General features: G+C 35.2%; 3 protein-coding genes across 3 annotated transcripts; all 3 read left to right on the top strand.

Annotated features, from left to right (window-relative positions):
* Nucleotides 1-6,555: 6,555 nt before the first annotated feature.
* LOC145625138 (uncharacterized) lies at nucleotides 6,556-8,542 on the top strand. The gene is made up of 4 exons (XM_081678218.1): nucleotides 6,556-6,671; nucleotides 6,829-6,890; nucleotides 7,027-7,987; nucleotides 8,272-8,542. Exons 1-4 carry the CDS (start codon nucleotides 6,556-6,558, stop codon nucleotides 8,540-8,542), a joined length of 1,410 nt encoding a protein of 469 aa, XP_081534344.1.
* Nucleotides 8,543-8,728: 186 nt separating this feature from the next.
* Nucleotides 8,729-9,808, top strand: LOC145625137 (uncharacterized). The gene has a single exon (XM_081678216.1). The coding sequence runs from the start codon at nucleotides 8,729-8,731 to the stop codon at nucleotides 9,806-9,808; it is 1,080 nt and encodes a 359-aa protein (XP_081534342.1).
* Nucleotides 9,809-9,991: 183 nt separating this feature from the next.
* Nucleotides 9,992-11,254, top strand: LOC145625136 (ATP-dependent DNA helicase PIF1-like). The gene has a single exon (XM_081678215.1). It carries the CDS (start codon nucleotides 9,992-9,994, stop codon nucleotides 11,252-11,254), a length of 1,263 nt encoding a protein of 420 aa, XP_081534341.1.
* The last annotated feature ends 11,851 nt before the right edge of the window (nucleotides 11,255-23,105 follow it).

Genomic DNA, 23,105 nt, shown 5'->3' with positions numbered 1-23,105 from the left:
TAAATATTTCCCGTCTAACGGTGGGATTTCCCGTGTCACGAGACAGCGACACTTGGCATTCTAATTTTTAGCCAGGTCATGAGACAGCGACACTTGGCATTCTAATTTTTTTGCCAAGTGCTGCGCGTTTTATATATTTAGGTAGTCTTCATAGGATAATAAAATTAGTTTAGAATTCTATTTTCAATCAAATTTTGATAAAATTTTTGGATAAAATTGTTAGTTGAGAGTTTTATTTTTGATAAAATACTAATATTCTAAATATATAAATTGAATTATAATTTTATTCAAAAATACATTAGATTATAACTTGAAAAAAAATTTATTATTATTCATTTACATGTCTACAACATAGTTTATATCGTTACAAAATTACATCAATTCCTAGCAAAGGGCCTGTTCACATTTACTTAATTTCAGTTCAGTTCAGTTCAATTCAGCTTCAATCAGTTTAGTTCAGTTCAATTCAGCTTCAATCAGTTCAGTTCAGTTCATTTCAGCTCCAATCAGTTCAGGTCAGTTCCTAATTTCCCTCTCTCATAAAATATTCATTTCACCTCAGTTCAGTTAGTTCAGTTCAGCTCCAATCAGTTCAGTTCAGCTTATCTCAGTTCAGTAAGCGTGAACAGACCCTAATTTTGTATTAGAGATATATTTTTAAATTTGACATATAGATTAAAAATATATCTCATAATGTAATAAACAACCCGGATATCGCACGGAGCCCAAAAAAGTATGTATGTTTAAATATATAGTGGGTCGTGTCGGGTTTGGGCTGAAATGAGAGCAAAAAAATAAGTCCATTCCTTAGGTCGGGCCAAGATTTAGGCCGAAAAAATTTACCCAACCCCGCCTAAACTACCCGAGCCATGTGGGCTTTTCAGCCAGGGCAAAAAAAATTGACTACAAATGCATAAAATTGATTTTCCAAGGTCGCCCAATTGTTTTAATTTTTGGGCCGAGCTGGGCCCGACCCAATTCCAGACTTTAAAAATACCCAAAATCCTCCCAAAATCTGATAAGGTCGAGCTAGGCCAACGTGCCAGGCTCAACTTGAGTAGGTCTAATTTTTTTGTATTTATAAATTACAAAAATAAGTTAAGATGTAATGCGTGAATAGTGTGAAAGTCAAAGGTATCAACTTAAAAAACGGAGCAAATATGATGTTAAGGCGCCAACTCCCTTCATTCTCAATGAGCAACGTAGACTGAAGCTGTGAGAACGATGTACTACCTCCGTTACAGGCTTTGTGCAACAATTAGACATTTTCCCCTCTCTGCTTTATGTTAAATCGTTGCACATAACCTGTAACGGAGGTAGTATTTTTTTTTATTTGACAAAGTGTGAGAACGATTTGACCTGTCATTACTACTCCTTTTTGCTGTTTCTCCATTATTGCTTCACTTGGAGTAACAAAAACCCAAAAACCCTCATTTTTTCTTCAATTTTAAAAAACTTTGACCTTTCCTGCAAAATTCACTCTCCAATTTTTAACAAAAAATGGGTCGGAAACCCCGAGCATCAAAGGTCTGTTTTTTACACTTCATTTCCTCTCTTCTGTTTTTAATTTTATTTTATTTTTATTTTTTCATTGTTCTTGAGGGTTCACTTATTTTACCTTTTTCTATTTTTTTTATTTTTTGGAAAATTTTTAAATTACCACCCAAAAATTGTATTCATTTTCAAAATAACCACCCATTTAATTTTTTTATTTTATTTTACCACCCCTTAAATAAAAAAAAAAAAAAACTACTCAGATTACCACCCATTTCAAAATTCTGTTATGAGGACTCACCCAATGGCTAGTAACGGCTATGTCTAAGCATTACAATTAGCCATGTCTTCACTCAATTTCCCCTTTAAACCAGTTTATTAAGAACAAGACAACCTAAAACTAAAAGAAAACAACTAAAAAAACCAAGAGCATGCTGTCTAAATTGCAAATGAACTTTTAGTGAATTGGGTATTTTAGAAGGGTTTTGAACTTTTAGTTGTATGATGTGCAAATGAAATTTAGTTGAACTATCTAGATTACATGCAAAGGCTACAGTAATATGGACTATTGTAAGGAAATTATTCTAATCTGTAGGTTAGTGTTACGGTTAAATTCTACCTGGTATTGATCGTCCTAATTGTCAAATTGGTATTAAAAATGAGGGATTCAACAACCTTGGTGAAAGAAAGTCTCTAAGGGAAAATCTCTACCCTTATAAAAACCAGAAGTTGTGGGCACTATTTGAAATGTACAGTGTATTTCCGTTTTTACCCTTCTTCTCTGTTTTTTTTTTGTGCTTTTCCACAGAGAACGGCTTCTTGTTGCTGGGTCTTCACTGATTTCTAATGCCCATGTATTTAGTTGATGTGGAATGTGGGTCCCACCTAACAAAAGTGTTCTTTTTCTCTTTTTGGGTTTTCTTAGTTCTTTATTATTGTTTTTGGGTTTTCTACTTAATTTTATTATTAATAAGGGTAGAAGAGTGGGTACACACAATGCATTTATTATTGTTTTTGGGTTGTAATTATCTGTATACTTAAATACTCACGTTGTGCTATGTTTTTTCCTAGCAAACGAAAAAATAGTTATTAGAAAAAATAAATAAAAAAAAGAAAAAAAAAAAGGGAATGCTCAGCCTTTGATTTTTGGTTCCCCTTTTTTTTCCCTTTATTTGTTTTCCTTTTTATTAACAATTTTTTTACAAAATGGCTTTGAAAGAGCATATTGATAATAAGTCATTTAAAAAGAGGTCTATTTACTATGCTGTATTAGTTTATCACATGTGGTTTGGGGTTAGTCATTAGCTATTTCGTAGCTAATTTAGTATTGATCATTAATCTGAAAAATTAATATTAGAGCACTTTGTTATGTAGCTTAGTGCACGTGATTTTGGGTTAGTCATTAGCTAATTCGTAGCTGATTTAATATTGATCATTTGTCTTCAAAAGGAGTATATTATAGCACCTTGTTGTGTAGCTTAGTGCGCTTGGTTTTGGGTTAATCATTACCTAATTTGTAACTAATTTAGTGTTGATCATTAATCTTGAAAAGTAGTATATTAAGGGACTTTGTTGTGTAGGTTAGTGTGGAGTATTAATTATTACAAGCGGAAGAAGCCAATACTGTCAATGAGAATGGTTACTTGCAAATATGTGGTCTTCCATATTTTAAGGGCTATTAGAGTGTATTATTGTCTTTGTTTCTTTGACTGTCAATAGTCTTTGAGATTGTCTAGACATTTTTTTTGAAATTGTACTTTTTTTTGTAACTGAAAAAATATTTTTAAAATTCATTGTGTGTGTTCCAAAGTTGGATATATATATAGAGGATTCCTCTTGTTTGTGGTCTGTCTGTCACTTGCACTCTTTCTTACAATTTGACTTCTTCTTGTTTTGGTGCTAGAAACTTACAATAAAGTCATTATTAATTCTAAACAAAGAAAGATCAGGTAACTTAAATTTTATTAGTTGCTTGGAATAAATGTGTTTGTTATTATCTATTACATTATTATCATATATGCAACAATTGGCAATAATCTGATGGGCCAAGATCTTGATTAGCCATGACAAAAGACAATTCCATACATTATAGGACTGTTACAAGGACATACCCAGATATTTCATTATGATTTGAGTATGGATGGATATGCTTTTTATGTTGGTGTTTAATGGATCGATTGTTTTGGGTGTATGAAATAAAGGGTTGTTAGTTTTTTTTTTGTGATTTGGTCATTAAATGTGCTATTAAGTTGTGATGAGGTGTGGTGGATGGTTTAGATGTTTTGCGGGTTGTGTTATGTGTTGTTAGTAGGAGTGTTTGTCTTGTGTGATTTTGTTCTGTGAATCATGGCATGTGTTGCTAGGGTGTGTGTGTTGTTTGGAATATAAGTTATTGGTGATGAGTTGATTGATTTCATGTTATATGTTGTTGGAAGAAGACTATGCCATCTGAAGTGTAGGGTAACTCTTTTTTTGGTGTTCTAGTTTTCTTTTTGTTCTTTTAAAAATTGTTTATAGAATGTGCTCCTTAGTTTCTTTTTTTTTTTTTATAATCATGTGCTTAAGAAATGTGGACGTGTACTACATGATTATATTATGGTATAGATTTTTAGTCTTTTTTTTTTTTTTTTTTTTTTTACTTTCTTTCATTTATTTCTTTTTTGAAAAGAAGAAAAGATTTTTGGATCATAAGAAGTGTCCTATTCTAAGTATAAGTTATTGTTGTCTATGTATGCAGTTATGTCACTACTTTAAAGCATTTTAGGTGACTCTTATTATGTTGTATGTTTGTTGTTGCTATTCTAAACTGCTTCTGTAGGACTATTTATATGAATATTGGGTAGTGTTCTAGGTTGATTTGGTGCTATAGAAAAGTAAAAAGAATTATTAAAATATTTGTATTAGGGCTGTATATGAAGGGTGGTGTTTTAGACTTATTTATTTGGAATATAAGTTATTTGTGATTTTTTTGACGAAAAAGTTATTTGTGATTGGGTGATTGATTTCATGTCATATGTTGTTGAGAAAAGACTACACCATTTGAAGTATAGAGTAATTCCTTTTTTCTGTATTCTGGTTTCTTTTCTGTTCTTTTAAAAATTGTTAATAGAATATGCTTTTTTTTCCTTTGATAAATCATGTGATTAAGAGATGTGGACTTGCTTTACATGATTGTATTATGGTATATGTTAATAAGAGTTTTTTTTTTTTTTTACTTTCTGTCATTTCTTTCTTTTTTGGAAAGAAGAAAAGGTCTTTGGATCACAAGAAGTGTCCTGTTCCAAGTATAGGTTACTTCAGTCTATGTATGTAGCTATGTCACTGCCTTTAAGCATTTTAGGTGACTTGTATTTTGCTGTATGTTTGTTGTTGCTATTTTAACCTGCTTGTGTAGGATTATTTATAAGAATATTGGACAGTATTATAAGTTGATTTGATGCTATAGAAAAGTAAAAATAATTATTTAAATATCTGTATTTGGGATGTATATAATGGTTGGTGTTTTGGACCTATTTTAAAATTTTATGCCTATGTTTACAGGTCATGGACTTGCCACCCACAGAAGTAGTTATGCCATTTCGCCCGCTTTTGAAGCAAATTACCAACTACTTGAACTTTCCTGATCCAGATTACCAGTTTGTTGATGATCCTGGGAGCATTGCTTGTGTGGTAGTTCGGAAAGACTGCGGTCCCATTGCATCTGTTTACATTGGTGGCTATACTAGCAGTATAGAAGAGTCCTGTGAAGTTGCTGCTAGAAAGGCTGTATATGATCTTATGAAAAAATATGAAATAGTTGTTGAGGATGTGACTTATTTAAGGAAACAAATGTATGATTGTTGTGGGCAGTTGTTTTGGTTTAAAAAGGAGGAGCTAGAACGCATTGAAAAGGAAGAACGTAAGGTGTGTATGAATGAGGACCTTTGTTTAGGAGCTGAAGACAACCATAAGAAGATTGTGGTAGACTTTGTTGTTATTTTAAGGGCTATCTTTAAGACTGTTGAGATAAGGTGCACCCCAATTGAAACCATTGAGCATTCTCCTGATGAGTACACTTCCTGGTTTACTGTCATGCCTCATAAGGAGGGAATAGGTTTTCGGTGTCTATTTAGTGATTATTGCCGGACTGTAGCTGCTGCAAAGCAAAGCTTGGCTAGAAAGGTCGTGGACTATCTTAGCGACGTCTTTAACCTTGTAATAGTTGATGCTAAATATAAGGTTACAACAGCTAGGTTTGATGCCATCTTATGTACTCTAGAAAGGGAGAGCTATTTAAGTGTCAAGGAACGTGTGTTAGGAATTAAGGAGGAGCTGGAACCTTCTACTTTTCTTATTAAGCAGGACTGTCTTACTCCACTTGGACAAGAATTCCAGGTTCCTGTGTATATCCCACCTGCTTTGCCTCCCAAGAAGCGCCTTCTAAGGCCTATATATGCTGAAACATCTCTTGTTGTTGATTCTGGTTATAAGATGGCTTCAGTGTTTCCAATGCCAGAGGATCTTAGGGATTGTTTTAAGCGTGTGAAGTTTGTTAAGAAGAATTAAGTACCATTAGTGTGTGCCTATGAATTAGTAATGCTTATGATGTACTACCTAGCTCTTTTTTATTATTAATGTAGCTAGGTTACTACTATGTTACAGGATTTATCATAAGACTATGTCAGGTGCCATTGTGTAGGCCTTCTTTTGTTAAAAACAATTAAGCAACTAAACTTTTGTATGATATTTGATGAAGTTATGTAATGGAGTTAATTTTATATTTTCTTGTATAAGATATGCTTAGCTTATTCTTTGGTATATGAGATTATGCAGAATCTAGAATTGTTTGTTTCTATATTGTTTGAATCATTGAATGTCTAAATTGGTGTAGGTTACCTATTTTTTGCATGTTATATTTGGTAACCAGGACCGATGAAAGGTTGGGCATTACAATGCGTTTCCCTGTAAAGGTACAGTAAGATAGCTGCTGAGAATCATAGTCTGTTTTATATGAGTATGTCGTGTAACATATCGTTCTTCCTTTTTAAATAAGCATAACACTGGAAGTTAATTTTCTAAGCTATGAATTTCAAATACTATCTTGTAGATCATTTGTTACGAGAACCATCATCTTCAAAAGGGTACAACACCAAACGCCTTAAAAGTTTAGAATCTGCGTCTCAAGATGGAATGGAAAGGTATACATGGACATAAAAATAAGTTCAAACAAAGTTATACATATATGGAGGTGTTTTATTTTAGATATAAATCTGTTAATTAAAGCAATAAAGCCTTTTTATACTTCAAAGAGTAGCTTCTACAGCATTTGCATCTTATGATGCGCTTTTTTTGTAGGATGCAGACTGTGCCTGCTGCAAAGCGTGCAAAGATATCCAAACCCAAGCAGCCTATTACAAGTAATTTAGTCTTTCTTTATTCTTATGGCACTTCATATCTGTATTCACCATCTTGATAAAGATATACAAGCATTATTACCTATTCGTTTTAGGATACACATGTCTAAATATTCTGTAAACATGTTGTGGTAAGCAGGGCTTCCTGATGCAGCAATTGGTAAGAAACTACCTGCAGAACCCTACCAGCTGCCTTCTCCTACAGAGTGTTCTAAGTGTAGGGCACGCAAATTTGCCTTTGAAGCGGCTCATTTTTGCTTTGGTGATGGTGAAGTTAAGATTGCTGCAAATGATTATCCTGCACAGCTTGTCAGGTTGTTGACTTCTATGGATGAAGACGCTAAACATTTTAGGAAATACATATGTTTATATAACAATATGTTTGCATTTACATCATTAGGTGAAAAATTTGATGCTAAGACAAAAAAAGGGATCTATGTTTTTAAACTACATGGCCAGCTATATCATTATATTCCTTATCTACTTCCTGGAAAAGAAGGCCCTAAATACATGCAGCTCTATTTTTATGATGGAGAGATTGAAGCTAAGAAACGGCTAGGCTGTTTTCCAGAGATATGGGAAGATGTGTTAGCTATTCTCATGGAAGTCACTAAAGTAAATCCTTATGCAATATTCTTTCGCTCACTGAGAGAGATCCAAATAACCGAGTCTACACAGATTGTAATAAATAAGACAACTATACCAGATCAGCGTGTTTACAATGCCCCTTCCACTAATAAGGGTGTTGTCATATGGCCAGAAAATACGTCTTCAAGTGAGTCTGAAAGTCCTCATATTCTGGTCACAGCAAAAAAAGAACCGTCTGAACATGATTCATTGGAAGATGATTTATCTGAGGATGATTCACCTGACAGCGATTCATCTAGGAAAAAATCGTGTCATGGAATCATGCACTGTTACGGCTGCTATGACCCCTTACAATATCTGCTGCTTTTTCCATATGGTGATTGTAAGTGGACTCAAGGTTTAAAAAAGATGTCTCAGGGTGGAAGGCAGCAGCTACAATCACAACCCGATCCTTTTTCTTCATGCAGTATTCATACTGAAGAAGACCTATTAGAAGAAGAAGCAAGACGTACGTATATTCTGTGCTTTTTATTATGCAAAAAAGCTATACACATAAAAGTATATTGTAAAAACCAAAAGAAAAAAAAAATCACACTTTCAAAAAGGGAAGGATTACATGATTTATTATATTTACACATGAGATTTTAGTTAGTGTAATGTAGCCTATTTTTGCTGGTTTGTAAAGTTAGAAAACAAATTTAACAAACTTTGCTTTTGTAGGTGCAAATGGAGGCTCATCGAAAACTGATAGAAACATTTCTGCAAGAGAATACTATGTATACAAACTTTAACGCAGACCAAATAACATGTTGCTAAGAGCAGGAAGATGCTTCCAGCAGTACATAGTCGATATGTATGTCAAAGTGGAGAATACGCGGTTAGATTTCTTCCGTAGAAATCAACAAACGATAAGAGCAGATCTGTATCAAGGGATCCTTGACACTATTGATTGTGGTGAAAACAGTGCAGCAAATGTGGGTCGTAGAGTCATCTTGCCTCCAACATTAATTGGTGGTCCTCGAGATCTTAAAAAGAGATACTTAAATGCAATGTCTTTGGTGCAGTGATTTGGTAAGCCTGATTTATTCGTTACAATGACTTGTAATGCTAATTGGCCTGAAATTAAATAAGAGCTAGCTGTTGGAGAAAAAGCATAGGACAGGCCAGACATAGTTGCAAGAATTTTTAGGGCAAAGGTTCTTGCTTTAAAGCATTTGATTAAAAAGAAAAAGGTGTTCGAGGAGGTAGCTACAATGATCTATGTGATTGAATTTCAAAAAAGAGGTTTAGCTCATGCCCATTTTCTAATCATTCTAAAGCAAGACTATAAAATCAAATGCCCTGCTGATTTTGATAAGTTTGTTTGTGCTGAAATACCATCTACTGATAACATGCATCTTAGGAAAATTGTGCTAAAACACATGATGCATGGTCCATGTGGTCATTTGGATCCAGAATGTCCTTTCATGAAGCACAAAGAAAGTCGTGGTCGTTGTAAGTATGGTAATCCAAAGCAGCATTGTGATGAAACAAGAAATAGCAGTGATGGATATTCATTATATAGAAGAAGAGACACAGGAGAGACTGTTACAATCCACAAAGCAATCATGGATAATAAATGGGTGATCCCATATAATCCATACCTTTCATCATACTTTGATTGTCACTTAAATGCTGAAATGTGCTCTACTATAGAAGCCGTCAAATATTTGTACAAATATGTGTATAAAGGTCATGACAAGATATCTTTCAGTGTTGTTCAATCTACAAATGTTATGCATGTCCAAGATGAAATACAACAGTATCAATCAGGTCGATGGGTTTCTCCTTGTGAAGCTGCTTGGCGCCTCTTTGGCTTTGACTTATACGAAATGCACCAACCAGTTTTGCCTCTTCCTGTGCATTTGCCCAATTCACAGATTATACAGCTTAGGCCTCATGAACGGCTTACATCAGTGGTTTCAGATGACAAGCGTTCTAGGACTTGTCTTACAGAGTTCTTTCGTATGAATTGTACATTACCATCTGGAACAGGTTGGTTGTACACTGAGTTTTCAGAGCACTATCGTTGGGATGCATCTGACAAGCATTGGTATGAACGACGAAATAAGAAAATTGTCATTGGTAGATTGGCATTTGTTGGACCTTCAGAAGGAGAAAGATACTATCTAAGACTATTGTTGCACAATGTAAGAAGTCCTAAGTCATTTGAAGATTTGCGAACAATTGATGGACATTTATGTGACACCTTTCATCAAGCTGCACTAAAATTAAGACTATCAGAAGAAGATAATTCAATTGATTTATGTTTGAGAGAAGGTTGTGCAGTTTAGATGCCACTTGCAGTTCGTAAGCTCTTTGCTACTGTGCTTATCTTTTGCAAACCCAGCGATCCTTTCTCTCTTTAGATGAAATATTATACTTTTTTGTCTGAAGATTTTAGACACAGGTATACTTCTGATCCATTGAAAGTGAAGAATCTCACTGTTAAGTCAGTTGAATAGTTTTTGGAATCAATGGGAAACTCTCTTGCTGCATATGGACTAGACCATTTAGTTCAGCCTGATGATGATGAAATACGCAGAACAAAGGATATAGAGGATGCATTGAATGCTCCAATACCAGATCAGTGTCTACAATGCAAGAACCAATTCAATCAGGGTCAACGGGAGGCTTTTAATTCCATAATGTATCATGTTACAAAGCAAATACATGGGGCATTTTTTATAGATGGTCCTGGTGGAACAGGAAAGACTTTTTTATATAATGCTTTATATGCAGAAATAAGGCTCATGAATAAAATTATCTTTCCAACAGCAACATCCGGTATAGCTGCAGCTAATATTCCTTCTGGGAGAACTGCACACTCACGGTTTAAGATTCCACTAGATCCTCTTGAATCACTTACCTGTAATGTACCTAAACAAGGAAGTCTAGCAGCATTGCTTAGAGAAACAACACTCATCATTTGGGATGAAGCTTTAATGGAAAAAAAGGAAAACATTGAGTCACTTGATGTGTTAATTAAAGATATTTGTAATCCAAATTTATTATTTGGAGGTAAAATTGTTGTCTTTGGAGGAGATTTCAGACAAGTTCTTCCTGTCGTTCCAAAGAGAACACAACGTGAAGCAGTTGCTGCTAGCTTGGTCAGTTCTTCCCTGTGGCCGCTATTAATCAAATTTAGATTAACAGAAAACATTCGAGCTAGACTTGACCCAACATATGCAGCCTTTTTACTGGTACTTGGGAACGGTCAATTGCAGGATACAGAAGATGCATTTGTGCAGCTGCCAGCAGAAATTGTACAGCCTTATGATGCTGCTACACCTCAGGATATGCATTTGACTTCGGTTGCATTTCCAGAAATGGATATCCCTCCATTTTGTGCAGACATATTTACAACTAGAGCTATACTCACACCAATCAATGATGATGTGGATGTTATAAATACAATTTTGATAGACAAATTTCCAGGTGAAGCAGTGGCGTACAAGAGTTATGATTTAATGATCGATGATGATTATAACATCTATCCTACTAAATTTCTGAATAAGCTCTGTCCTGGTGGCATGAGCCCTCATGAACTCATATTGAAACCCAATAGTCCAGTTATCCTGCTACGTAACATCTTACCATCATCTGGGCTTTGCAATGGAACGCGCCTAATATGTAAAAAAAATTTCCCAAATCTCATTGAATGTGTTATTGCTATTGGGCATTATAAAGGAGAACATGTATTGATACCAAGGATTAATCTAAGACCATCAGAGTCTTGAGGTTATCCTTTTCAATTTCAAAGGAAACAATTCCCTCTAAAGCTTAGCTTTGCGATGACCATCAACAAAGCTCAAGGGCAAACACTTAACAAAGTTGTTGTTTACCTACCAAGATCATGCTTCTCATATGGTCAGTTGTATGTTGCCCTTTCCTGAGCTCGACAAGCAACTAATGTTAGTGTTATAACTGACATAAATGCTGATCAGACCAGTTTTTGTCATGTCAAAAATGTTGTCTCTTATGATATTTTACATATGACTGGCATCATTTGAGTACATCAGTAAGTGATACCTTTTTGTTCTTACAGATTATAGGCTACTGCTAATTTGTAGACCCTTTAAAAATTAAGTATTCAGATAAGAAGCCTACTCCACCTAATTTTCTTTCATTGTGTATTTTGCTACAGGTTAGCCTTTTTCTATAATTTAAGGTATTCATTCTGAAAGATGGCATATTCTCCAAAGGTATGATGTTAGTAAGTCAAGGATTTTTTTCTGGAACTAATATTTTGCTTTAAGGTCAGTCTCTATAGCATACTAATATTTCTTGTGATGCCTTTGGTGATTTTTATACAGTGGTCCAGGAACATTTAGCTGATCACAGCATTACAAGACACCTAACTATTCTATCATTCAATTTAGTATCTATATGTATGGCTACCAGACCAATAGTAGCTTTGATTAGTTGCTGATTTGTATCTATGGTGAAGAAAGAATCTACTGTGATGATTTTAAGCTATGATTAGATGCACATATATAGATTTGATAGCACTTTTCATACAGTACTCGTGTTCTTTGGACAATAAAAGTAAATTCAGTAGCATTGTCATCAAATAATCATTCTCGTGTCACAAAAAAATATGGTTTAACAAATAATTATTTGAATACAACAAGTACTCCCAAGTAAACAAAAAAAAAAGAAGGAAAAACAGACAAAAGAGGAAAAATAAAAGGACATGTAGATAGGAAATCCAATAAGTAGAAGGAAAGAATTTTTTGGGTTTGATTGTATTTTAAAAAAACAGTAGGCAATTTATCTAATCAGAGTACATGTGGTGGTAGAAAAAATGGGGAATGTTAAAAGAACATAGATAGCAAATCTAATAAGTACAAGTAAGTCAAGTAACATGGAAGAATTTCAGGAAAAAGGTATGGTCAAAAAAATATACATATAAGCAAAAAAAATAAAAAAAATAGAACATGTACAAGCAATGAGATCTAATTCTTTACTTGGGATACCTGTGACAGGAACAGTATGTAAGTGATGGAGTATATACATGATAATAATGATAAAATTCTCACAAATCATGAGATTTAGTTTAGCTAAAATTAAATATATGGTAAAAGATACACAAATAGATATGGAAATTTATATTTAAGTTTTGTTCAAGTACATGCTACATATCTATAGAATACAGAATCACCTATTTTAGGAGTTAAGCTTACTGATTTTATGCAAAAAAAAAATACAGCAAAACACTGTTATAGAAAACAGTAAGTTTGAATTCATGCTTCTTCCTTTGAATTTTTTTAAAGATCAAATGTACTATAAAAGGACTAGGCTTTGTTGTTCCACATCAAATTAACTATCTTAGCAGTACATTACAACAAGAAAACTCAACAAAAAAAGATAGAAAAAAGCCACGCACACACAAAAAGGACTTGATATCCTTCAGCATCTGCATAAAATCCTCTGGTTGTTGACAGGTATGATCAGCCTCTATTCTGCTTCAATTAATCATCTTTGTTAAGAATTAAAATTATTTTTATGCAAATTATGATTAGATGAACATCTATTTATAGATTCAATATATGCTATTATTTATTGTGTAACAGACTCTAACTGTTATGTGTGTAGGAACAAAAGTCATTATTTGTCTGTAGCATTATTTATTAACGTGACATAGTGTGCTTACTGTGATGTTAGTATAATTTAGTTCACATGATTAGGTTTATAAAATGTTGAATTTATAAAGCTAGCTGTTAATTATTAATGGATATAAATTGAATAGTTCATAATTATTTAGTATGCTAGGGTTTATAGACTATTCAGTATTTATAAGATAAAATGCTAATGTGGAAATTACATGTTAGTTCTGTAAATTTATACACAAGTACACAAATGAGTATTTTTTAGATAAAAGATACACAAGTATGCATAAATTGCTAATCATGTTTCATATATAATGTGCTTGGCTTATAATTCTGTGCTTTTAAGTATACTAAAATATGTTAGCACATTTCTTGCTTCCAATGTCAAAGATTTCATACTGTACTTGATCTTAGCGCTTTATGTCCATCTGCTTATACTCTTTCTTTTATACAAGTTTATATAAGATGTAACTTCTATAAAATCAGTGCTAAAATAAGAGAATGTTCAGCTAATAGGATGTTTTAAAAAGAAAACATGTATATGTGCATAGATGTGCAGAGGATTTTCATGGTATATCACCTGATAATCTATCATGATCTATACATGAAATAAAAACTTATTTAACTTTTTGATTCTGTTTTATAGAAAATCTTGTTATGGCACCACAACGAAAATAACCTGATGAGCTCGATACATCGAGCAAATCATACAAGGTTAAGGTGAATATTACAGAAAAGGGTAGAAAGCAAGAATCTGAGAAGAAAATATTAGAGCTGATCAAAACAAGACCGGCCCGCTGGCCCGACCCGACCCGGCCCGAACCGATTTTGGGCAGCATTTTTCCGGCCCAAAATTGGGTCGGGCACGGCCCGGCCCGAATTTTTAATTTTTTTTTACGGGCTTGGGAATGCATTTTTAAGCTATTTTAGTTCATTTTTTTGGTCCGACCTGCAAGGCCCGTCCATTTTGGGCAGGTTTGGGAATGAAAATTTTGGCCCGAAGCTAGGTCCAACCCGGCCCGCCCCGAGAAATGGGCTGATTTTTTATGCCTCAACCCGGCCTGAACCTGGCCTGGCCCGCCCATTGATCCAGTATATTATCTTACAGGATGACAAGGTATAGTTTATCACAAATATAAAAAAACACCCAGTGTACAATAGCATTATTATAAATCGGTTCAAATTGAAAGGAATGGTATCCTTCGAACAAGTGTATTATTCTGATAGCGGGTTCAGAATTATTAGAAAGCTAATATATTCAGTAAGGTCAAGTGCTCGGAATGCCTGGGTGGAGGCCGCTTCCGATCAGTAATATTAATATAATTAATATTACAGCTTAATCTTGACTGAACCCTTCGGGTCACACCCAAGCAAAATATACGAACCAACTCGACGAATTAATTCGGAAGAAATTAATTCGTCGCCCGAGTGTTAAACATTTAAACGTCGGAAATTCGAGCTTGGAGCGTCGAAACCGAGCGTCGGAGAATCTCAAATGTCGAGCCAAAATTTAGGATTTGGCGAGACAGGAAAAATGCATCAAGTAACAAGTAAAATCCTAGCCACGCAAAAGGCTAAGAATGCATGCCTAATAGGAGCATGCCACGTGGCAGCACACATGGCAAAACGCCATGTGGCAGCACACGTTGCAGCACACGTGGCCGCCACGTTGGCAGCCGCAAAGTGGCAGCAACCACGTTGGCAGCCGCCACATTGGCAACCTCCAAGTGGCAGCAGCCACGTTGGCAGCCGCCAAGTGGCAGCAGCCACGTTGGCAGCCGCCACATTGGCAGCCACCTAGTGGCAGCTACCAAGTGGCAGCGTGCCACATGGCAGCGTGTCGCGTGGCAGCGCCATGGTGGCGGCGCGCCACGGTGGCGACACATGTGGCAATGGCCGTGGACCCGGGTTGATGGGTCATGGACACGGGCCAAAATAAAATGGTCCAACCGAACCCAACTTGGGGCTCAAGGTTGGGTGACACATGGTTAGTTCACATTGCATGTGAAATGCCTTGGGGACCAAGTGAGAAAGTGGTCCACACCTAACCATGTGACACTTGTCACTTGTTCCTTTGTTTATTTAACTAAGGGTTGAATTCACCAATCTTTCCATGTGGGATCTTTTTGTGAAAAGTCCCACATTGAAAGATGAGTGAAATTCACAAGGCATACTTCCGTATAAATAGTCATGGCATGGCTTGAGAATTGTTTGCTTGAGTGGGAGTTAAAAAGAGCATTCCATAATTTTTGGGAAAACTCTTAAACTCATATAACACTCGGGTTTTGGTCGGACCTTGCTAACCCCAAGGTAGCGGACCTTAAAGTTGTGTTCGCCTTTTTGTGGGTGGATACCGTCGGAGGCGTGGCGTTTGACGTGCTCGTAGCTTTCAAGTAAGAGCCCCGGTTTTTGGGCGAAGCTCGCTTCGAGGGTAAGATTCGTTATCTTTTCTTTGTGATTATTTATTTATGCTTTATGTTTTTAATTATTGCGAGTGGTTCCTCGGGTCGGGGTTGTTTCCGCGGTGAGTCGGACTCACCAAACCCCAACAGCGGTATCGGAGCCCCGCTCGTTTATTTTTATAATCATGTTTTTCAAGGTTTATTTTGGCTTAATTTTCTGGTTTAAGTTGCTAATTAGATTAGTAGCTCGGTTTTATTTATTTTAATCCCGTTTTTAATGTCGAGTTTGGGTGGAAAACGTGTTCTGGAAAGGTTTTTACCCCCAAGGGGCCTGTGATTTTAGCCAAATTCTGACCAGAAATGCCTTTTTCGAGGGGTTTTTCGTTTTTGACGAAAAATTTTAAGTCTTTTCTAACCTTGAAATTAATGGCATAAATTGTTGATTATATGGTTGATTATTTGCATTATTTTCTGCATTTTTATGTCCCCTTAAAGCACACTTACTTGGTAGTATTTGATGCTTAAAGGTTGATTTATTTTCACATAATTGCAAACTAATTGCTTTTTAGGGTGAAAGTTTTATTTTTGAGGCTTCCTAAGTGTTAAAGATTCAATCTTTTTTTGTGATAAGTGATTGAAACTTTAAAAACCACTAAATTCCATGTTATTTTGTGTTAAACTTTGTTGTTTTAATCATTTTGAGTTGATTGGAAACATAAAGTTTCGATTTTTGTGATAGAAATTTGGTTATCTAAATGTTGGAAGATATAATTTTCAAGGATTCACAAAATTTAGATGTTGGAATTTTCATTTGAACATTAAAGTTCATATTTTTCCAACTTCCCTTTACTTTGTCAAATTCTCAAGTTTAATTTAAATTGATTAAATTGAAAGTGAGAAATTGCCTCAATTTTATGTTGCACCAAGCTAAACCAATTTAATTAAGAATGGTTGGAATTATTTTGGTTATTTGCACTTTGAAAATTTTATTAAGTTAGACTTGTTTAAAATTTTATTTTGCTCTCTAAATTAGTTCTAAAATTAATTTAGAATTAATTATTTTTGTCTCGCGAAAAAGGGATCAAATCCTGAGGCCGTGGCACGCAAAACAAGGCAATGCACCACCTTGGCGAGCCGGGCTGCACAACAGCCCATATGTGGCTGCCAAGGTGGCAGCGCCGCCTTGCTTGCGGCCACACGCGCGGCAGCAGCCACGGTACGCGCGGCTGTGCCCTGGCAGCAGCTCGCGGCCGTGTGCCGTGGGTCGTGTGTTCGTTTTTTGGCATGTGCGTATGCTTGGTGCGGTGAGGTGACTAGCCGTAGTAAGGCTTGATGTTAATTATTTTGCCGTTTTACTTATTTTAATTAATTTTGTTTATTTTAATTAAAATTTTGGGAGGCTAGGCCTCGGTTTTGAGCGGCATTGGCAAAATTTCATTTTGACAAGTTTGGGTGCTACCGACTTAATTAATTAGATTAATTAAGGAAATGCGGAATTTAGTGGGAGCTTCAATTATTAATGACGTAAATTATATAATCGTTTAAACAACTTTGACTAGTTTTAATTAGGCGTGTTAATCGGATTAACCACCTAGATTAGTTACTAGTGCGCGCGTTGTTTAAATGCATTTTACTTTGTTTTAATTTTGTAAATTGCATGGGCCATTCACAAATAGTGAATGGATGAATGGAATATATATATATTCTCTCTCACAGGTTTTATGAAATGGCAACTAGTGGGACCCGACTAGGATAGAAAATACGGACTACGTGCCGTTATGTATTTTTGTAAATCTAAATACGGTCTACGCACCGTTAAGTATTTTTGTACTTTAATATTTAGATTATTCCTAGTTGTAGACACTAGTTTTTGCATAGTTTGGTTAAGTCTTGAAGACGGCGTATCTTGGAAGACAAAGCCTTGAATTGCAAATGAAGACCTTTTGAAGATATGAAGATTTCAAGGGGTCATGCTAGTTGCCAATATGCATCTATAATTTCGCTCTATATTTTATGCTTATATATATATGTGTGTGAATTATTCGTTAGATGCATGTTTAGGTTTTCTTGATGTTGCGATGATTAGTTAAGTTCACTTAAATCAACCAACATAGAAATCCTAGGTCCCTAATAATATTGAGTCAAACTTGCCTTTCCAAAACAACACTTACTAACCGGACGATGGTGATGGTAGGCTACGCCAAAGGGAGGTGCCATCACTTCTCCAAGGGGCATAAGGCACACCGGGTGTGCACGTTGGTTTTGGTTTAACTCATCGGTATGAGTGAGGAGTCCTCACATACCGTGGCAAAAGAGATACATCGTCAAAGATGCATTAGATGCGACGATTGTCTAACCAAGAGTGGCTTAGAGCCATTAGCAAGGCAATGCTTACCCTAGAAGATTGAGTGTTTAAGACAAGCCAAAGCATGCTTAACAACTCTTTGTTTCTTTGGATCTTGGAATCGCCTTATTTTCGCCAAATAAGGACAATTATTATGCGTAAATAAGACGTTTAATAAGATTGAAGTTTGCATGAATGCTATTAAATTTCAAACTTATTATGTTCTGGATAAATGGTTATACTTAGCACTTATATTTATAGTATTCTAAATCAAATAATATTGTTTCCATGATTGGTAAAGGAAATCCTTGAGAATAGATCTCAAAGACAGGAAAAGCATTTCTAAAATACAATTCTCATAAATGACTTTTATAACTAAGTCCGAAAGGACGATTGGACATCATGTATTCAAAATACTAGGTAGTTTTGATAAAACATGAGGAATTGAGTTGCAATCTCAAGATTGACAACCAACGTATCCTTTCGCATCATACATATAATTGAGTAGGACTCATTGATGTAGTAATTCGAGTAAGAATTAATGGAAAAGATGGAACTTTGTTTTACGGCGCACTAGGTGCTTGATTATGCCTAACAAAGTATAAGAGTCAAGGTACTTAAAGAAATGATTCTTAAAGTAAGATTATGAGATATTGTATATAGGAAAGAAGGAACGAAGAAAAGGAATTAGATTTCATTTCAACTCATGAGTTCATGTTATTGTAGTTAACTTAGCAATTCGTTATCTTCACAAGTATTGGATACAGCTTGAGTGTTCCACTATGATAGTGACCTCAAATATTGAAGTTAAGCTAAGTTATCGACTTACAAGCTTAGAATGAAGCAAGAAGAGCTACATCAGTTGTAAGGTCGTATGTTTTGTTTAAAGACCTTTTAAGACAAAGGCTGGAACAAGTAATGGTTATTATGTCCCATAATCAGCAATTGATCCGTTTACACACGGAAAGACTCACATTCAAAGTAATGAGCAATAGTTGCGAGATTTATTTGAATGGCATGGTTATCCAAGCATTGAGTCAAGAATGCCTGATTATAAACAAACATTTCCCTAAACATGATAAACTCACTAAGTTCAAGTCATGGGCTTGATTTGCATTCCGAACATCTTTAGCAATGTCACATCGACAAGAACGTACTCAAAGGCTCTATTAGATAGACTCTTGATAGTTGCTCGATTTGGAATCGTTCTAAGACAAGCAAGTCTTACTTGTGTAAACCGACAAAACAGAAAGCTATTGTTCTTGGTATAGACAGTTGACTCCGAAGGCTAAAGAGGATTCAATTACTTCAACGTTTCACAAAGAATTTGAAAGGATATGGCTATATTCATCAAATGTGAACAAACTTGACTTGAGTAGCTCAAGAGTTAAGTGAAGTACAGAATCGACTTGGCAAGATATCAAAACGTCTAGATTAGATCGAGCGATGTTTGCTTGAGCAAAGCTTGACTATCTCAAAGTTATGAATGGAAATTTTCATAAATAACTCCACAAAGAACATAGTGTGTCTTCATGGAGACCTCGGTGTCATTTGAAAATGACTCGAAAAATGATGGTTCACAACCCTTCCTATAAAGTTCTTAAAGATTTGCACAAATGACTAATGTTACACTAAAAAATGTGTCGAAGCTAAGAAAGGACGCCATATTCAGTTATGGATAGAAATAACTTCTAAAAGTCTTTTCAAGTATATGTCTAAGGCTCTTAGTCTCAGTGGGAGCAAAGTGGCTCAGTGGGAGCTAGGTGACTCAGTGGGAGCTGAATGGCTCATTAAAGACTAAGATAGCTCAAGTAGGAGCTAACTGTTTGTTTCACAACGAACTTTTACCCAAAGACAATATACATGTCTCTTTGTAAGCATTCAAGTGAGACTACGGGTATTACCTCCACATCCTAATTGAGAACAAAAATTGTTTGTTGCTCTAAGTAGTGTCTTTCTGGAAAGTAACACGTTTCCAAAACGACAAGTGGGAGACAAATGAAATCGATGACCATCGAACTTAGCAACAAACTAGAACTGAGAATCTCGGAAGACCTTAAAGGACTTCATGAGAATGCTTGATCAAGAATACTCAAAAGGACTTTACAAGTGCCTTAAAAGAGAATTCATTACTCACAAAACATTAAAAATGTTGGAGTAAGATCAACATAATAAAAGGGCTTTGAAAGCGCCTTAAAACTCAGTGTTTGATGCAATTGCCCCGTATAGGTATAGAATTCACCAAAGGCTTGGATTGAATCCTATAAATTTTCTATTAAGTTAGAAACAAACCTAAGACTTACAAGCATACTATTTACTATTAGATAGTAAAGGAATAATGTCTTGTAAGATAGCTACGACAAATCCAAATTCCGAATAATGGTTAAAGACCATGAAAATCCGAAATAGACTCCATGTTTGAAAATCATGTTTGAAACTTGATTAATTTGCATAAAAGGTGAAAGACCCATCGATTGCAAATAAGTTTTCAAGGAGAAAACTAACAAATGTGGAAATGTATATGCATACATAGCTAGATTGGTTGTAAAGGATATAATTAATATCAAGGAGTTGATTTTAATAAAATCCCATTCACCAATCGGAATGCTCAAGTCTTTTCGTGATTGATCTAGCAAAATTGCACATATGAAATATGGCAAAATAGATACAAAAACCGCCTACCCAAAATAGGATTTTGGAAGTGACTATGGAATAGTCTAAGGGTTTTGAAAATCTAAGTAATGCTAGATTTGAAAGCAAGCACATGGAATCCGTCATAGGATTAAAGGAAGCATTGCATGAAGGAATTGGAACGTGTTTTCTCATAAAGTTAATAAGAGGATTGACTTATGGAGAAACATAGAAATTCTGATGAACAAGAAGTTTAGTGGGAGCAAAAGTAATGGTCCAACAAGAAGTTTACGAACTCTATTGTGAAACAACCATCAAATGCTAAATGTTTAGATTTGAAAGTATTTTCGACAATGGACCGAGCTAAAGACGATACTTAGTACATGTTGGGAATTAAGTTCTATGGTATAGACTTAATTAAATGTTTACATGAGTAAAATAAATTACCATGTTAAACATGAAGGACTTTGAAAGGCTTTTGAACCATATGTATGAAGCTAAGTAAATGTTTGACCTATGTGTAAGCTAGGCTAAGTACTAAGTCAAACGAGAAAGACTCTAGTAGGAGACTTTCAACCACATCATATAGCGAACAATTTGGCAAGACTCAGTGTAACTGTATGAGCTAAATGTTACATGGATGGAATAAAATTGAGAATAATTCTAGAATTAAATCCATCATGTAAAGCTATGATATGGAATCGTCAGATGACTTAAATGCTTAGAGCATGTGAAGTACGTATATAATACCAATTGACATTAATCTAAGTATTAGATCATTAGATTATAGTCAAGAACATCCAAAGAACTTAGATAAGTAGTTGGATGAGTTCTTGACGCATGGAAACAAATATAATTTGAGTTTTGATGTTGCAAGCACAAACCTTAACAAGGATTAGATCCTTAGCAAGGAAGCCATTTATAAGCACGAGGCAAGAAGTGTTGTGGCTTGAGAATGGTAACATGGATGTGCATCCATGTATAATGTGCGGGAATTTAAGGAAAATTTCCATGCTCACAAGTGATTAGGGTATCCCAAATCGTTGTGAGTCGCTTGGAGTGAAACCCAAGCAAGGCATCATCAGGGAGTCTACTAAAATATATGTTGAGAATATTGTTGCCTTAAAGGCAATAATAAGGAAAGATATTAAATGGAAAAGTTCGTTGTTGACCGTTGATGATTGTAGGTTGTCAAGTAGAAGGTCTCGAATCATAAAAATGAGTGGGCGCCATTGCTTGGACAATAAATCCTGAATCACATGTAATCCATTAACACTCTCAAAATTTTATCATCTTATTATGGAAATGGTGGATAATGAAGATGCTAAGGTTTGCAAAGTAATTATAACTAAACCTATGCAATAAGTGAACGACAACATTCATAATTGCATGAAAGAAATCAAGCATATCAAATATGAGTGTGATTTTTATGAATGTTTTATGAAGAGTACTACTCTTAAAACATTTGGGAAAAACCATTTATCATAAGATGAAACATTGTGAAGTTTCATAGTGGAATAAAATATTTCTAAATATTCCACAAAACTATTTAATTCTGGTTTAGAATTAAATAATGAGTCCATTAGATTTTAATAAATATTCAAAATAGGGTATCAAGTCAATGGCTTGGATAAAGAAACACCTATTAAGTGAACATTGAATATTTTAATCGAAAATTATCCCTAATCAAGGTCATATTTTGTGGACGATTGATGACCATCAGAGATTAGTGTGTAGTATGATTTGTAGCACCGTTTCTTGTGCTATGAGGATATAAATCATTTGCACAGGTATTGGTTTAGAACCATTCTGGATCGACCTATGAGGATACTTTAAGAGATTTAAAAATCGTCATAAGTATTTTCTCATTATTACTATCGGAACTCTTTTCCTTTGACCATGAGTAGTGGGAGATCTCTTGTTTGAGTACTGGTCCGCTTTGGTATCCGCCAAACGTCTGCCTTAACTGGGGATTATAAAGACAGATATCAGGCGAGTGAGTCCTCTTAGTAAGAGAAACTACATTACAAGAATGGAAATGTCCCCCTAATAACAATAGGGAACATGTCTTGTTGTTTACAAGGCCTCTCGAAGAGCGAGACTGTGAAAAATGCATGGCCGTGCTCAGATGGATTTTAGAAATCATCTGCTTATTGACAGTCAAACTCGGATTTCGAGAAACACTTCTGGACGTAACAGAGATGACTAGTAATCTTACTCTGTAGTTCATGAAGAGACATGAAGAGACATAGGATAAGGGCTATACACTAAATGCACACTTGTCCGGAAGGACAAGTGGGAGATTGAAAGGAATGGTGTCCTTCGAACAAGTGTATTATTCTGATAGCAGGTTCAGAATTATTAGAAAGCTAATATATTCAGTAAGGTCAAGTGATCGGAATGCCTGGGTGGAGGCTGCTTCCGATCAGTAATATTAATATAATTAATATTACAGCTTAATCTTGACTGAACCCTTCGGGTCACACCCAAGCAAAATATACGAACCAACTCGACGAATTAATTCGGAAGAAATTAATTCGTCGCCCGAGTGTTAAACATTTAGACGTCGGAAATTCGAGCTTGGAGCGTCGAAACCGAGCGT

Source organism: Chenopodium album, chromosome 3 (genome assembly GCF_948465745.1).
Source record: "Chenopodium album chromosome 3, dcCheAlbu1.1, whole genome shotgun sequence".
Taxonomy (NCBI): domain Eukaryota; kingdom Viridiplantae; phylum Streptophyta; class Magnoliopsida; order Caryophyllales; family Amaranthaceae; genus Chenopodium; species Chenopodium album.
This window is presented reverse-complemented; position numbering and strand designations above follow the sequence as displayed.

Bases quoted from the DNA above. Each gene is read 5' to 3' on its own strand.
- LOC145625137 (XM_081678216.1), top strand. From the start codon at position 8,729: ATGATCTATGTGATTGAATTTCAAAAAAGAGGTTTAGCTCATGCCCAT.
- LOC145625136 (XM_081678215.1), top strand. From the start codon at position 9,992: ATGGGAAACTCTCTTGCTGCATATGGACTAGACCATTTAGTTCAGCCT.
- LOC145625138 (XM_081678218.1), top strand. From the start codon at position 6,556: ATGAATTTCAAATACTATCTTGTAGATCATTTGTTACGAGAACCATCA. The intron at 6,891-7,026 runs GTAATTTAGTCT...TGTGGTAAGCAG, and splicing joins ACCCAAGCAGCCTATTACAA to GGCTTCCTGATGCAGCAATT. The intron at 7,988-8,271 runs GTATATTCTGTG...ACTTTAACGCAG, and splicing joins GAAGAAGAAGCAAGACGTAC to ACCAAATAACATGTTGCTAA.